Source organism: Jaculus jaculus, chromosome 6 (assembly GCF_020740685.1).
Source record: "Jaculus jaculus isolate mJacJac1 chromosome 6, mJacJac1.mat.Y.cur, whole genome shotgun sequence".
Classification (NCBI taxonomy): domain Eukaryota; kingdom Metazoa; phylum Chordata; class Mammalia; order Rodentia; family Dipodidae; genus Jaculus; species Jaculus jaculus.
In genome coordinates this window covers 46,522,473-46,540,087 of record NC_059107.1, presented here as the reverse complement: position 1 = coordinate 46,540,087, position 17,615 = coordinate 46,522,473, and the positions used below count along the sequence as shown (strand labels likewise).

At 40.5% G+C, this 17,615-nt stretch overlaps 1 protein-coding gene across 1 annotated transcript in view; it reads left to right on the top strand.

Moving 5' to 3' along the window:
* The window catches only part of Dnah6 (dynein axonemal heavy chain 6), a 397,099-nt gene that overhangs the window by 189,643 nt on the left and 189,841 nt on the right, over positions 1–17,615 (top strand). Inside the window, exons 30-33 of the mRNA XM_004660533.2 lie at positions 9,545–9,682; positions 12,607–12,774; positions 15,775–15,923; positions 16,481–16,588. Of these exons, the coding sequence (XP_004660590.1) occupies positions 9,545–9,682; positions 12,607–12,774; positions 15,775–15,923; positions 16,481–16,588 (563 nt within the window). The remainder of the gene's footprint in view (positions 1–9,544; positions 9,683–12,606; positions 12,775–15,774; positions 15,924–16,480; positions 16,589–17,615) is intronic.

Below are 17,615 nucleotides of genomic sequence, written 5' to 3'. Positions count from 1 at the left end.
ATTCTTCTTCCCTGAACTTTTTCCCAAATTTCTTAACCCAAGACCAAACCCTATAATAAGCCCTCCTGTTGTTCCCACAGTCCCCTCATGGTTCACATAGTATGTGGGCTCCCTTGTTGGAACAAGTAATAAACCCAATTATGTTTGATTATTTGTGTGTTACTGGATCCTGTAGACATTGATCTCTCTTACATAGATTTTTTTTTTTTAAATCTCACATGTGTGTCTATAAAGTGGGTGCTTGTGTGGTACAGCACATGTGTGAAGGTCAGAGGAAACTTCAGGTGTTGGGGCTCCTTCTTCCTTGTTTGGGGCCGATACTCTTTTATTTTTTTGTTCAGTGCTGCATATACCAGGCTAACTAGCCTGCCAGCCTGTGTGTAGGTTTTCCTGTCTTTTCCTCCCATCCTGTGTAGGAGGACTGGAATTACAGATGCTCACATTACAGCCTCCAGTTTCACGTGGGTTTTGATGACCTGGACTCCAGTGGTCACACTTGCACAGCAAGTGCTTTTGAGTACTGAGCCATCTCCCATGCCCTCTCCTTTCCTTCTGTTGAAAGAGAAGAATTAGTACCTAACTGACTTATAAGAGCATTTGCTACCCAGGCAGTCATCAGAAGATTTCTTGTTTCAAGATCAGTATTTCAAATTGCTTCTTTGGTGGCAGGCTGGGGGAGGGGAGTTGGCATCTTGAGCAATGCACCATAGTAAGATTTGATTTGGCTGACAGCAGGCTGTACTTCGCATCCACTGGGCTCTGTGCATGTGGCAGACTTGGCAGAGACAGACATATGAGACTGAATTTCAAATGCCCATATTCCACCTGAGCTAGGCACAGACTATAGTAAATGCCACTGAGGCTCATTTGGTCAGGCCTGTCCTCAGAAGACATGCATTAGCAGAAATTACACCAGAAATAATTATCTGGCAGTTAAGATGGTGGTGTAGGTACCATACCAAAGCAGCCTGGGGGTTAAAGAGACCAAAAAAACTCAGCAAAATAAACACTTTTACTAAAAAGTGAGGTGTATAGGAAATTGAAGCAGCAGCGGAGAAGTAGGAGAGATCCAGAGCATCAGGAGCCCGCACAGGCCGGCAAAAGTGGCCCCAGCAGGTCCGCCAACCGCGATGGTGGCTGGGCACACCAGAAGGCCCCAGGCGAGGCTCCAGCCACAGGAAAAGCCAGGTGCGGGAGCATACCCTCACACCGGCACTCTCCACAACTCAGGAACGTGAAGGGAGAGTGGCAGTGTGCAACGGAGGAGCAGACCACGAGGTAAAAGAACACGTGGAACAGCGAGAGATCCAGAGCAGCTGCGGCTCCCCCCCCTCCCCCACCACTGAGCCCAGCTCCAGCAAACAGAGCAGCGGTTCCAGGACCCGGCCATGCCAACTTGGGCCGACAGCAGGACCCAAGCAGAAGCAGAGTCCGGGAGCAACATCAGTGGCTCCGGCACGGGTAACAGCGGGCCCCAGCACCAGCAGACCCAGGAGGAGCAGCAGCGGCAGGCCCACCAGCAGCAGCTTCAGCTGCTGACAGACCCAGCAGGGGCACCTTTAGCGGCAGCAGTTCCAACAGTGGGGGTACTGATCTGCAGGGCAACAGTTGCCAGGCTCAGTTTGCCAAACAGGAAAAGCCAGTGCCCAGCTCCAGAAATCAGAACAGCAGCCCGATGACCAAGGCAGCAACTTGACTGAGACCAAATTCATTCAAGGTAACTGGGATTGCACAAGAGAAGGATCTCACTTGGTCACAGGCTGATGTGGATCCCTCAACAGACCAGAAATCTTAACTTCTATGTTGATAGAGGATCTGGTTGTTATAATAACTCCTCTGGCATACATACTTGGGGATGTTTTTGATTGAATGGGTACAGTGTTTAGTTAACTTTTAGAATCTACCTGTATTTTATTCCACTCAGCCTACTTGAATACTCCTAAGGCAGGGAAACTCAACCCCTAGAAGCACCTTTGTAGATACTCTGAGAGTCTTAAGAGCCACACCTAACACTTTAAGCTCCTACCCTGAAAATATATAACATCAAATCAATTGATACAGCTAAGAATACCCAGCTAGCTAGAAAATCCAAGCATTAACTTAATCCAAGATGCAAAAATATATACATTATAACACAAGAAACACTAAAAAGCAAGATGATATATATCCACCTAAAATTATTAATGCATCAGAAATGACCTCCAGTGAGAACGAGTTAGAGGAAATGCCTGAGAAAGATTTCAAAAGAATGATTGTAAATATGTTCAAAGAAGTCAGAGAACAAATCAAAGGAGTCAAAGAGGAACTCAAAGAGGAAATCAAAGGAATCAAAGAAGATACAGGACACCAATTTCATGAAATAAAGAAGGCAATACAAGACATAATAAGGAAATAGAAATAATAAAGAAAAACTAGTCAGAATTACTAGCAATGAAGAACACAGTTAATGAAATTAAAAAAACTCTGTAGAAAATCTCACCAGTAGAATGGATGAAGGAGAGGACAGAATATCTAAGCTAGAAGACCAGGTGACAGATCTAATACAGTCCAACAAAGAGAAAGACAAACTTATAGAAAAGTATGAGTGGGAATTTCAAGAAATTCGGGACACTATGAAAAGATCAAATATAAGAATTCAGGGCATAGTAGAAGGAGAAGAATTCCACTCCAAAGGCATAGTAGGCATCTACAACAAAATCATAGAAGGAAATTTCCCCCAAATTGGGAAAGAGGTGCCAACACAGATACAGAAAGCCTTTAGAACCTCAGCCAGACAAAACCTGGAAAGAACCTCTCCTCGGCATATTATAATCATACTTCCAAACACACACACCAAAGAAAAAATATTGAAAGCAGTTAGAGAGAAAAATCATGTTGCCTACAAAAGCAAGCCCATCAGGATTACAGCAGATTATTCAACAAAAAACATTTAAAGCCAGCAGGGCTTAGAGTGATATATTCCAAGTTCTGAAAGATAACAACTGTCAACCAAGGTTACTTTATCCTGCAAACCTGTCCATTCAAATTGACGGAGAAGTAAGGACATTCCATGACAAAAGCAGGTTAAAGGAGTATTTGAAGACAAAACCAGCTCTACAGAAAATACTTGACAGAATCCCCCATGCTGAAGAAAAGAAAGCACACATATAAGGAACCTAGAAAAAAACAAGCAATACTCAAATACTAGTTAACACAAGAGAGCACAGGTAGAACTGGAACCACAAAATAAAATGGCAAACATAAATACACACCTTTCAATAATATCTCTTAATATCAACGGCCTCAATTCACCAAAGAAAAGACATAGGTTAGCAGACTGGGTTAAAAAGCAAGATCCTACAATTGGCGGTCTCCAAGAAACTCACCTTTCTACAAAGGATACACATTATCTTAGGGTGAAAGGTTGGAAGACGGTGTTTCAAGCAAATGGGCCTAGAAAACAAGCAGTGGTTGGTATCCTAATACCTGACAAGGTAGACTTTAGTCCAACATTAGTCAAGAAAGAGAAGGAAGGTACTTTATATTTATTAAGGGCACACTCCAACAGGAAGACATTACAATCCTAAACATATATGCACCTAACATGGGGGCTCCCAATTTCATCAAACAAACACTATTAGAACACAGATAACAGCAAACACAGTGGTGGTGGGTGACTTTAACACCCCACTCTCATCAATTGACAGGTCATCCCAGGAAAAAATGAACAGAGAGGCATCTGGACTAAATGAGGTCATAGAAGGAATGGACCTAAAAGATATATACAGGACATTTCATCACAGGCTGCAGAATATACATTCTTTTCAGCAGCACATGGAACATTCGCTAAAATAGACCATATATTAGGACACAAAGCAAATCTTAACAAATTCAGGAAAATTGAAATAATTCCTTGCATTCTATCTGACCACAATGGAATTAAACTACAAATCAGTAGCAAGAAAGGCTATAGAGCATACACAAAATCATGGAAACGAAACAGTACACTACTAAATGATGAATGGGTCAATGAAGAAATCAAGAAGGAAATAAAAAAATTTATAGAGTCAAACGATAATGACAACACAACATATCAAAATCTCTGGGACACAATGAAGGCAGTTCTAAGAGGTAAATTTATAGCCTTAAGTGCCTATATTCAGAAATTAGAAAGGTCACAAGTAAACGACCTAATGCTTCACCTTAAAGCCTTGGAAAAAGAAGAACAAGGCAAACCAAATATTAGTAGACGGGAAGAAATAATAAAGATTAGGGCAGAAATTAATGAAATAGAAACAAAAAGAACAATCCAAAGAATTAATGAAACAAAGAGTTGGTTCTTTGAAAGGATAAACAAGATTGATAAACCCTTAGCAAATATGACCAAGAGAAAGAGAGAAGAGACACAAATTAATAAAATCAGAGATGAAAAAGGTAACATCACAACAGATTCCAGAGAAATTTAAAAAATCATAGGGACATACTATAAAAGCATATACTCCACAAAGTATGAAAATCTGAAAGAAATGGATGATTTCCTTGATCTATATGACCTACCTAAATTAAATAAAAATGAGATTAATCACTTAAATAGACCTATGACAAACATGGAGATCCGAACAGTTATCAATAATCTCCCAACTAAAAAAAGCCCAGGCCCAGATGGATTCACTGCTGAATTTTACCAGACCATTAAGGAAGAGCTAACACCATTGCTTCTTAAGCTTTTCCAGGAAATAGAAAAAGAAGGAATTCTACCAAACTCCTTCTATGAGGCCATCATCACCCTGATACCAAAACCAGGCAAAGATAGGGAAAAAAAAAGAAAATTATAGACCAATCTCCCTCATGAACATAGATGCAAAAATTCTCAACTGAATATTGGCAAACAGAAGACAAGAGCATATCAAAATGATCATTCACCCTGACCAAGTAGGCTTTATCCCATAGTTGCAGGGATGGTTCAACATACGCAAATCTATAAATGTAATACATTACATAAACTGGTTGAAGGACAAAAATCACATGATCATCTCATTGGACACAGAGAAAACATTTGACAAAATCCAACATCCCTTCATGATAAAAGTCCTACAGAGATTGGGAATAGAAGGAACATAACTCGGGCTGGAGAGATGGCTTAGCGGTTAAGCACTTGCCTGTGAAGTCTAAGGACCCCGGTTCGAGGCTCGGCTCCCCAGGACCCACGTTAGCCAGATGCAGAAGGGGGCGCACACATCTGGAGTTCGTTTGCAGAGGCTGGTAGCCCTGGCACGCCCATTCTCTCTCTCTCTCCCTCTATCTGTCTTTGTCTCTGTGTCTGTCGAACTCAAATAAATTAAAAAAAAAAATTTAAACAAAAAAAAAAAGGGACATAACTCAATATAATAAAAGCTATTTACGATAAGCCTACAGCCAACATATTACTAAATGGGGAAAAACTGGAAGCTTTTCCACTAAAATCAGGAACAAGACAAGGGTGTCCACTGTCTCCACTTTAATATAGTTTTTGATGTCTTAGCCGTAGCAATAAGGCAAGAGACACACATAAAAGGGATACAAATTGGAAAGGAAGAGATCAAGTTATCATTATTTGCAGTTTACATCATTTTATACATAAAGAACCCTAAAAACTCTTCTAGCAAACTGTTAGAGCTGATCAAAACCTACAGCCATGTAGCAGGATACAAAATAAATACACAGAAATCAGTAGCCTCCATATATGCTAACAACACACACACAGAGGATGAAATCAGAGAATCACTCCCATTGACAATTGCATCAAAAAAAATAAAGTACCTTGGAATAAACCTAACGAAGGAAGTTAAGAATCTCTACAATGAGAACTTTAAAACACTCAAGCCAGAAATTGCAGAAGACACTAGAAAGTGGAGAAACATCCCTTGTTCCTGGATTGGAAGAATCAATTTTGAGAAAATGGCAATCTTACCTAAAGCAATCTACACATTTAATGCAATCCCTATCAAAATTGCAAAAGCATTCTTCAAGGAAATAGAAAAAACAATCCAAAAATTCATTTGGAATCACAAAAAACCTTGAATATCTAAAGTAATATTGAGCAACACAAATAAGGCTGGTGGTATCACCATACCTGATTTTAACCTATACTACAGAGCCATAGTAACAAAAACAGTGTGGTACTGGCACAAAAACAGACATGTAGATCATTTGAACAGAATAGAGGACCCAGATGTACGCCCAAATAGCTATAGCCACCTGGTATTCGAAAAAAATGCCCAAAATACTCATTGGAGAAGAGACAGCCTCTTCAGCAAATGGTGTTGGGAAAACTGGATATATATCTGTAGAAGGATGAAAATAGATTCTTCTCTCTCTCCATGCACAAGAATTGAGTCCTGAAAATCTGAAACTGCTAGAGGAGAAAGTAGGGGAAACCCTTCAACATGTTGGTCTTGGCAAAAACTTTCTGAATACAACCCCAATTGCTCAGGCAATAAAACCACAGATTACTCACTGGGACCTCATGATATTACAAAGATTTTGCTCTGCAAAGGACACAGTGAAAAAAGCAAAGAGGCAACCTACAGAATGGGAAAAAAATCTTCACCAGCTATATATCTGATAGAGGATTAATATCTAGGATATACAAAGAACTCAAAAAGTTAAATAATAAGGAATCAAACAAGCCAATCAAAAAATGGGCTATGGAGATAAATAGAGCATTCTCAAAGGAAGAAATACGAATGGCATATAATCATCTAAAAAAATGTTCTATGTCACTAGCCATCAGGGAAGTGCAGATTAAAACTACATTGAGATACCATCTCACTCCTGTCAGATTGGCCACCATCATGAAAACAAATGATCATAAATGTTGGCGGGGATGTGGAAAAAAAGGAACCCTTCTACACTGCTGGTGGGAATGCAATCTGGTCCAGCCATTGTGGAAATTAGTGTGGAGGTTCCTAAAACAGCTAAAGATTGATCTACCATATGACCTAGCTATAGCACTCCTAGGCATATATCCAAAGGACTCATCTCATTTCCTTAGTAGTACGTGCTCAACCATGTTTATTGCTGCTCAATTTATAATAGCTGGGAAATGGAACCAGCCTAGATGTCCCTCAACTGATGATTGGATAATGACGATGTGGCACATTTATACAATGGAGTTCTACTCAGTGGTAAAGAAAAATGAAGTTATGAAATTTGCAGAAAAATGGATGGACCTGGAAAGGATTATACTAAGTGAGGTAACCCAGGCCCAGAAAGCCAAGCGCTACATGTTTTCTCTCATATGTGGATCCTAGCTACAGATGATTGGGCTTCTGCATGAGAATGAAAATACTTAGTAGCAGTGGCCAGTAAGTTAAAAATGAGACATAAAGGGAAGAGAAAGGAAGGGAGGAGGATACTTTATAGATTGATATTGTATATATGTAAGTACAATGATTGTGATGGGGAGGTAATATGTTGGAGAATGAAATTTCAAAGGTGAAAGTTGGGGGGGGAGGCAATTACCATGGGATTTTTTTTTTATAATCATGGAAAATGCTAATAAAAATTTTTTTAAAAATCAATGTTTTGAATCAAAAAAAAAAAAAGAAAGAAAGAAAGAAAGAAAGAATTATCTGGACCTTTCTTTTGACTCTTTTTGAAATTTCCCATCCACAGTTTTACCTGGGGAACTTTTCGTGCACTCCAGGGAGTAAGCATCTTCCCTAAGGAAGATCATTGCACTACAAGATGGCTTTGTTTTCCAGGCTTCCAGCCTGACCTTCAGTCTTACTAATTCTGTGGTCCAGCACATTCATTTAAGTTTTCTAATCTTGGATATAGTGCTCTCAAGGACTAAGTCTTATCACTGGCAAGTTTCTTTCTCAGGTATCTTATTTCATTATAGGATTGAAATTTCCTCTCAAATGCCTCTGGTGATTCCATTTTAGCTGTTTTGGATTCTCTTCTGTTCCCTAAGCCATCTCTATTTCTCTCAAAGGCTGTTCCATTCAGTTTGTTCTTCTCATTCTATTTTTACATGTTAGCTTTTCCCAAATACCTATTGATCGTCATGTCTTGACACATTAAGTATGGATGGAGAACTCAGTTGGCTAGTATAGAAAATTTATTTCCTCAAAATATCCCTCCTTAAAAGAAAGAGCTGATCTGAGCTCTGTGGGATTATGGGATGTACAGTCAGCTAGCTTCCCCACAGAGTGTCTAGACATGAAGCAACCAGCCCCTATTCATGACATGAATACACATGAAGCTCCCATTCATTGACAAACAATGATTTTTCCTCCTAAGTTTATACATTGTAAGTGGTTTCACTCACAGATAGAGCTGTCTTTTATTATTACTGAGTCTCAGTGACTGAATTGGAGTTCAAGAATCATTTTTCTTTCCTTGTCTCTGCTTTCCTAATCCCCCAAGCCCAGTGTCATTATCTCCCACTAGCTCATAATATAATCTTCAATTTTCTCTACTAGTAAGGTCTTGGATTTTAATCTAGTGGGAGAAAGTCAGTGCTGAAATTCAATAGTCCTGTTTACTCCACTTGAGTAGGGGAGGGAAGGATTGCCCTGGGACCTATGTCTGCTTTCCTTGTATATCCTGATGCTGGGCTTGGAAATTCTTGGAGGCCCCACTGAAGGGCATTTCATTATAGGAATGTAATTTCCTCTCATATATCACTGAGAATTCTATTTTAGTTATTTTAGATTCTCTTCTGTTCCCTAAGCCATCCATTTCTCTGCTTTGGGGATGTCATTTTCCCTTCTTAAATGGGATGTTACTGTGTACTTTCCACCTTCCAGCTTTTTTTTCAAAACTCTTCGCAATACTGGTGCCCTTTGTAGATGTTTTTGTCAAAATGATACAGGCATAAGTGTAGATACAGAAATGAACACACACAGTCACAGATTTGTCTGTTTATTAAAAGTAGAGAAAGGGTAATAGCAGCATATGCTCATTAGACATAGAAATAGAAAATACATCGGTTCTCTTTTGAGAGATGGATACAGAGTATCACGGAGTACTTGTGCAAATGCTTAACCCAAAACTGTAGTTTCCAAAGACACTGTACTCTTTAGATGGCACAAATACATAGTTATTTCCATTCACCTTTAGGATTCTGTCACAGAATAAGCCTGAAGCCATTAATGGAACCTATGCATTAAGGCCTCAGCCCAGTTCTCGTGTCCTGCTCCCCACAGTGAACACCTTCTTCCCAAAGGTGGCTCCAAAGTCCTTAAGTTTATCTCTTCCATGGGTTAGGCCCCTTGAGGACCTATCAAGATTCTGAAAAAAGAAGGAAAAATAGTCAGATTATTATTTTATTTAAAGATTAAAAATAAGATTTATACTACTTAAAAGTGAAGCAAAAAGAGGTCTCTTTTGTAGAAAAATGCTTTTACTGATATATGATATTTGCAGAAAGTATAATATCTTAGCAATAATATTCACATGAAACTTGTTTATTTGCATATACAATCTATTTTGTTTCTAACATTTCAGCTCATAAATATATACTTTGAAGGTGTTGGACAATGCATTCCACAGCTGAACAGCTTCATTTTCATTTCAGATGATGGGGCGCTTTTTCAGTGGTCTAGCACAGTCTGGGGCTTGGTGCTGCTTTGATGAATTCAATCGCATTGACATTGAAGTTCTGTCAGTCATAGCCCAGCAACTCATTACCATTAGAAACGCCAAAGCTGCAAAGGTGAGACATCCAGTGGCTGTCTATCAAGGCAGCTTTTCTCAAGTTGGTAATTAATTCAGCATGTTGTATTTTTGGAAGGACATTGCTAGCTTTGACCTGTCTACCCCATGTTTTCAGTAGATCTGGAAAATACTACAACAATGGGATTTACTTGGATGATTTGATTCCTCATCCAAGCAACATAATGAAACTACTGTACATTGCTTGGTCTTGGACATACAGAGACTATGAGACATGGTTCCTGCCTTCAAGGAATTGTGTTCAACCACCCACTCCCAATACACACACACACCATACATACATACATGCACATACACAGACATGCACATATGCATAAATATACCCATACACATGTACATGACTACACATGTATATAAATGTATCCACACATAACACACATATACACTCATACACAAATAGACATAAGCATAAACACAAGTGTGAGCACATACACACAACACACACACACACATACCTATACACATATACACACATATATACTGTTCCCCTGCCCTCCACCTCCTATTTTCCTCCTCACCTTTCTTCTTCTGACTTTGACATTTGTCTCCTCTGTTGCTTTAATGCTGCCTCTTCTGGGTGACACCATTTTGCTCATGGTCTCCAGTCTCAACATAATGCTGGTGGGAAAATAGGGAAGAAATCCTGGGGAACACAGGACGACCTTTACTCTCTAGATCCCACTGGAATGGGAAGTCCAAGGAGTGTGGGATCAAATGAGCACCGCAAGTAATTCCCATATTTTTCATTTGTTTGAACCTAATATGAAACGGGATTTTACGTTTTAGAGGAAGATGGAAATGAAGGGTAGACCACGTCCCCTACCTTGTCAACCTGTCACTACTGCTCAGCCTGTACAAACCAGAACTGGTCCCAGCACCTCAAGGGAACTGCCCCAATCTTCCCACTCCTCTTCTAACCCCTTCCAGAAAACTCCCAGACTGCCTCAAGCTACATCAATAAGGTTAATCTTGTTACCACTGGGACCATTCTCATAGGAAGGTGCCCTAATAAAGTTAAGTGTTTTTATTATCACCTCTGCCGAGAAGCAAATTACAAAACAAAAAAAATCCAAGAAAGCAGAAATCAGACCTTGACAAGCTGCTAAAGGATGCAAGTCTCCATTGTACCTGCTCTACGCTTACTTCATCGTTTCATTGAACTTTTGTGACACAAATAGCACACCCCAAGGTTGCAGGTGAATGGAATTTAAGTATATTTTAATTCCATAGACATCATAGACCCAGTATACATACCTCCAGCCAAGTGGCCCTGAAGTCTACTGTCTTTCCTGCTTCCCCACTCTCCAGCTTCCCACACACACCTACTGAGGTGTCAGTTAAATGCAAGAGCCTCTGGGTATAACTTGTAAATCATTAACATATTGTTGAGCGAAGCGGCAGGAGCAGAGAGATGAGTAGAAGCCTCTCTGACTGGAAGACCGCCATAAAAGGGAAGTGGAGGGCTCTGAGATGAGCCTGCCTTGTTCACAAATTGCTAGTGACCACATGACATTGTTGGAGTGGGTTCTATTCCTTGGTCTAGATGAAGTAACTGAAACACAGAAGAGGAGAGGCTTGGTAGCACTAACAATCACTTTGAAGTAGCCAGCCTGGCCACCAGTTGTGCCAGGTTCTCCTCCAGGTTATAACATACCATACCTCCACTTGGCTCTTCCTCTGCATCCTTCATATCTGTTACAATCTCTTAATCCAGTGGCCCCGCTAGGAACCTTGATTCCAACTCTGTTCCTATCAATTTAGAACCAGGCATGTCCAACCCACAGCCCACAGGCTGTATGTGGCCAGGATAGATATATATACAGCCCAATACAAAGTTGCAAACATACTGAAATATGAGTTTTTGTGATTTGTTTTTGCAATTCAATTGCATAATTCTAAAACATGAACTTTATGGATGATAATGTCAAAAGGTTAGGCCTGTCTGTCACCAAATAGTATGAATTATATCTGCCCAATACTTTCCATCTTCCCTTAAACTTCTTGGATCCTGGCTCTGATCTCTCCCCATTGTGACAGTTATTTATCTCCTTGTCTGCAGTTTACCCAACCTCTCCACTGTCATCTTTGATCCCTCACTCTAAAGTCTTTCTACTTTTCCCCCTCCATGGGACAAAAACAAAGTTCCTTAGCTCTTTGTGCAAGACCCTTTTCATTTTTTAAGTACTTTATTTATTTGCAAGGAAAGGAGGTGGAAAAAGGCACTCCAAGCCCTCTTACCACTGCAAACAAACTCCAGATGCATCTGGCTTATGTGGGTACTGGGGAATCCAACCCAGGCTGTCAGGATTTGCAAGTTAGCACCTTTAGCTCCTGAGCCATCTCTCCAGCCCCTTGTGCAAGATTCTTGATGCTCAGTTCCTGACCTAGTCACCTTTGTCTCTAAACATTGTCACACTTAGCAAAGGAATTGCTATCATTCTGGAACATGCAGTGCTTTCTTGCCCCTGCTCCTTCTTCATAGGAAAGGCTGCTGCTCATGTTCCCAAAACGCAGCCTGTCTGCTCCCACTGCCTGGAAACCTCTCAGTGCTCCAGCTTGAGCTTCCTTCAGCTCCTTTAGCTCAGTGCCTCCCTGGCAAAACCCCAGGGTCTCATCCCTAACTGGCGTTCAACAAGCATGTGCTATTTAGTGAAGTTTAGGGATGGTACCAAAGATGCAATTCATACATTAGGACCACAACCACTCAAAGACAAAGATTAGGTTGTGAGCAGGAAACCGTGAGCTCAAACAATATTGGAAGTAGGTGGGAAGAAAGGCTCCCTGATATCCAGCAGCATGATTCAGTGGACTTTGCTGGACTGTTTCTTCTGTAAGACTTGTAATCATGTGAAAGAATTTAAAAATGTCCAGATAAGTACTAAGTTAAACTTTCTCTTTAAATAGCTCTCTAGATTCATGTTTGAGGGACGGGAAATAAAGCTAATCATGACTTGTGCAGCCTTCATCACAATGAACCCTGGATATGCAGGCAGAACTGAATTGCCAGATAATTTGAAAGCCCTTTTTAGACCATTTGCAATGATGGTTCCAAATTATGCATTGATTGCAGAGGTAAGTTTCATGTTATGGAGAAGCAAAGTCTTATGCGTGGTTCCTGTTACTTATCATTTAATTCTCTCGGGTGAGAGACTGACTGTACCAGTGTACCCTGGTGATGGTCACACACTATTTATTGCTCTTGAGTATATTACAGGCTGTTTCATTCTACATGTTTGTTTGACTTTTTTTGCATTGCCAGAAGAATCTAACATTTATAGTGGTTGATGCTGAGGAATGCAAGTATGCACAGAAATCACCAAATATTGAGGCAATAATCTCTGAAAAGTTACCAAAATTTGGGAAGTCAGAAAAATCCTTGCTTCAGGCATTTTTGAGGATAGCCATCACTATCACCTGCTGACTTCTTGGTGTGCCACTTGGGAATAGCCCTGGCTTTGGTTTTTACTTCTAATATCCAAAATGCCAAGAATGATAGAATATAGTAGGCCACCAGAGCTAGAATGACTCAATGAATTAACTAGCAGGTTAACAAGAAGGTAGCTTGTCAGAATTTATAAAAATACTATATTATTCTCACTTATCTTTGCACACAAATTTTGTTAGAGTCAAGAAGTGTTGGATCAAAGCTGTACTAATCACTATGATTATGAGGTAGAGGAATGGTTAGTAAATATATAACATCTTAGATAAAAACAGCCATCATTTTGCCAGGTGTGGTGTTACACACCTTTAGTCCCAGCACTTGGGATGCAGAGGTAGAAGGATCCCTATAAATTGGAGACCAGCCTGGGGCTAGAGAGTTACAAAGTGATTCCAGGTTGACCTGGGCTTCATTTCAGTGAGACCCTGCCTCAAAAAAATCAACAAAAACTCCCAGTCATCATTAATAAGTCAGTTATGATTGTGTTTGCTCTTTCTATGCCTCTCAAAGATTCCTTCTAATTAAAATGATTTTTTTCTCTCTCATCATAGCAAAGAATCAGTGTGTATCAATTTTCTTTGCATTTCTCAAAATACTTCTAATTTTGATATAGTTTATATATAATAAAGTACCCAGTATGTATGGGTATACCTCAGTGAATTCTTGTTTAAACCACCAAGAACAAACTACAGGGCATGTTCCACACTCCAAAAGTTTCCTTGTGCTCAGTGCTATACTTCATAGCAGTGGACTACCCCTTTTAGAATGGGATTTCTCAGGAAACATAGGTCACTCCTATAGCTAATAAATTCCTTTGAATTTTAAATATTCTTTTATATGAAGTATGAAAAGGAACTAATACTATTACCTACCATGCTAAGTCCTATCATTAGAAGAGTTACAACTTGCATTAGCATAATGCTTGAAGCATTTTAGGGATCCCCCCAGTAGTCTCTGTGAGCATGGTGGTGTGGAGAACAGTTAAAGACAAACGACATCTTCACTCCTGCTTCTCTCTGTGAACAAGGACAATAAATGACTGGCTCATTGTCCCAACCTTCCATAAAGAAAACAGGGTTTAGAACCCAGTCCACATCTGTTCTGTTGTGATAGTGCTGAATTGGAGAAATTTAAAAGTTTGTCTTCTTGGTACTCTTTCCATGGTTGCAGATGAGTGGTCAGGGCTTGTCATCAGAAAATGTTTTTAATCATCTACAGTGTACAGAGCCTTGTACCAATGAATGATAGAGCATAAAACAACACACACAGTAATAGGCAGTCTCTCAACATTTCCATTCCTGGTTCTGAGGCACACTGGCGTTTGGGGCAGATTATGGGTATGATGGGTAGAAGGAAGACTTCATTCCCACCTCTACTGTCAAAGACACTAGGAGTCATTCAATTAGCTTAACCAAGGATGCATAGGAGCTTAGCCTCCCTGAACTCCCAGAGAACCTAAAAGGAGTAGATAGTGATCCTGTCCCACCAGAGTAGCTGTCCTTGGCCCAGAGAAGCCCAGTTCTTGTTTTAGTGCTAAGATTATAACACTCTCCCACCTCCATGTGAGAATTTTCAAAAATTAGACCCTACTCCTTCAAATAAAATGTCAACAAGGCTACATCTTCATATGCCGAGAGACAACAGAAACTGTGACCAGATGTCCACATATGGTCTTCTACCTGCCACCTTTCTGTGGCACCATAAACTTTTCTTTAAAATTTTATTATTTATTTAAGAGAGAAAGAGAAGCAGTCAATGAGCAAGAGAATGAATATGGATACACCAGGGCCTCCTGTCATTGCAAACAAACTCCATATGCATGTGCTATTTTGTGTACCTAGCTTTATGTGGTTACTGGGAAATTGAACCCAGGCTATCAGACTTCACAAGCAAGTGTTTTTAACCACTAAGCAATCTCTCTGGCCCTCAAAACTCTCTTCTTATATTATTTATGTTTCTCATTAATGTGAGAAAAGACCTGAAAAAGGTAACAAGGAAAAAAAGGATTATTTCACCTCACAGCTTGAGGGTACAGTCCACCATGTTGAGGAAGGCATAGTGGCAGGAGTGTGAGGCAGCTAGTCCCATTGCATCTGGTCAGGAAGCTGGGAGAGATGAACGCTGGTGCTCAGCTAGCTTCCTCTTTCATATTCAGTCCAGGACCCCAACCAATGGAATAGTGCCACTCACATTTGGGGTGTTTTCCTACTTCAAGTAACCCATCCTAGAAATATCCTCACACATACCCTGGGATTTGTCTCCTAGGTGATTCTAGGTGATCCTGTCAAATTTACAATCAATATTCAGAATCAGTGTCCCTTAGTCTTTCTGTTCATTGAGTGTCATAACAGCATAGAAGCTATGCCTAGCATAGATTTTATTATTATTATTATTATTTGGTTTTTCGAGGTAGGATTTCACTGTAGCCTAGACTGACCTGGAATTCACTATGTAGTCTCAGAGTAGCCTTGAACTCATAGCAATCCTCCTACCTCTGCCTCCTGAGTGCTGGGATTAAGGGTGTGCACTACCATGGCTGGCTAGCATAGTTTTTTTTAATTCATTTGTATTATGCCAGTATTTTAGCAACACAGAACATGAAGCATTGCATAAAATTTTTTCTACCCTAGGTAATTCTGTATTCTGAAGGATTTGAATCTAGTAAAATACTAGCAAGAAAGATGACCCAGATGTACAAGCTCTGCAGTGAGCAGCTCTCCCAGCAGGATCACTATGACTTTGGCATGAGAGCCGTGAAGTCTGTACTTGTCATGGCTGGGTAAGAAAAACAAGTGGGAATGAGTGAAATTCCAAACCATATGATCAAATTAATCAAATGAGCAATTCACAGAGGGCCTTGGAGCAGTGTCTGACCAGAGTAAGTGACTGGTAGATGTGAGCTGCTGCTGTTGTCAGAATTCCTCCTTGATCATTCACATGACACAGGACAGATCTTGCCTCTGAGCACTGCTAAATTGCATTTCCCCAGAATGGCTCATGCAAATTGGGCTTTAGTACAGAAAAGCTTTTGGTACATCAGTCAGGTTGACTGGTCTTCAAAGGCACACAGCCTGATATGCACATGGAAGTGGGTGAATTGTACAGGTGTCCTAAAGCAACCTCAAGGGAAAAGAAGTTTCATCAGTCCACTCTCAGTATAGGCTCATATCAGGCTCTGTCTCTATCTTTGCAGCGATGGTTCAGGACTGAGCCACCTCATGATTGCTAGCAAAGCAAGCCTCTTTCCTCATTTCAGGCCCTAATTTTTCCCTTTATGGTTACTTGAAGCTACTGTATGTTTTTGCAAGATCACCTGAACCATTCCCTTGAATTTAGATCTCTAAAACGAGAAAACCCAGACCTGAGTGAAGACGTGGTACTGATAAGAGCTCTGCGAGACTCTAACTTGCCCAAATTCCTCACAGATGATGCCCTTCTGTTCAGGTAAGTTTCTAGATGTCACAGAATAAATCATCTAATGAGGAAAAGATACTTTTATTGTCAGTACTTGCCATCTCTGACAAGCTAATAAATTTCTCATCTTTTCTGGAGATATCTGTGTCAGTTTAAGAAAATAGAGTTGGAGGGCTAGAGATGTCTCAGTGGTTAAGCGCACTTCCTGCATAAGCCTAAGGGCCTGATGGGCCTGGAACAGCCAGTGTTTGAATCTCCAGGTCACACATAAAACAGCTGGGTGTGGCCACATGAACACATAACCACAATGGGGCACAAAGACCAGGGGACCTACCTCCTCTGGCAGGACTCATGTAAAACAGCCAGCTCTGGTATCAGTAGGAGACTCTGGATCAACATAAGAACAGACACAATGAGGGCTGGAGACATGGCTTAGCAGTTAAGGCACTTGCCTGCAAAGCCTAATGACCCAGATTCCACTCCCCAGTACTCACATAATGCCAGATGCACAAAGTAGCACATGTGTCTGAACTTTATTTGCAATGGATAGAGGCCCTAGTGCACCCATGTGCTTTCTCTCCCTCCCTTCCACCTTCCCTCCCTCCTTCTTCCTTCCCTCCCCTTGCAAATAAGTAAAAAATAATTTTTTTATATGCCAGGCACAGTGGTTTCTGAGAGACAAAGGTCAGGGTAGGTTACAGCAGTCAAAGATGCAATCTTACCCATGATGCCTTATGTGTTAATATTGCATTATTGGCTTATTTCAGCACCAATTTAAACACATTCACAGCACGAGATGATGGGGCTGTGTGTTAGTTATTTATTTCATTGCTACAATAACTTTTTGTAAAAAAAAAAAAAAAGTAATAATAATCAAGAAATAAAATAAATAGCCGGTCGTGGTGGCACATGCCTTTAATCCCAGCACTCGGGAGGCAGAGGTAGGAGGATTGCCGTGAGTTCGAGGCCACCCTGAGACTCCATAGTGAATATAGTGAATTCCAGGTCAGCCTGGGCTAGAGTAAGACCCTACCTCGAAACCTCCCCCCCCCAAAAA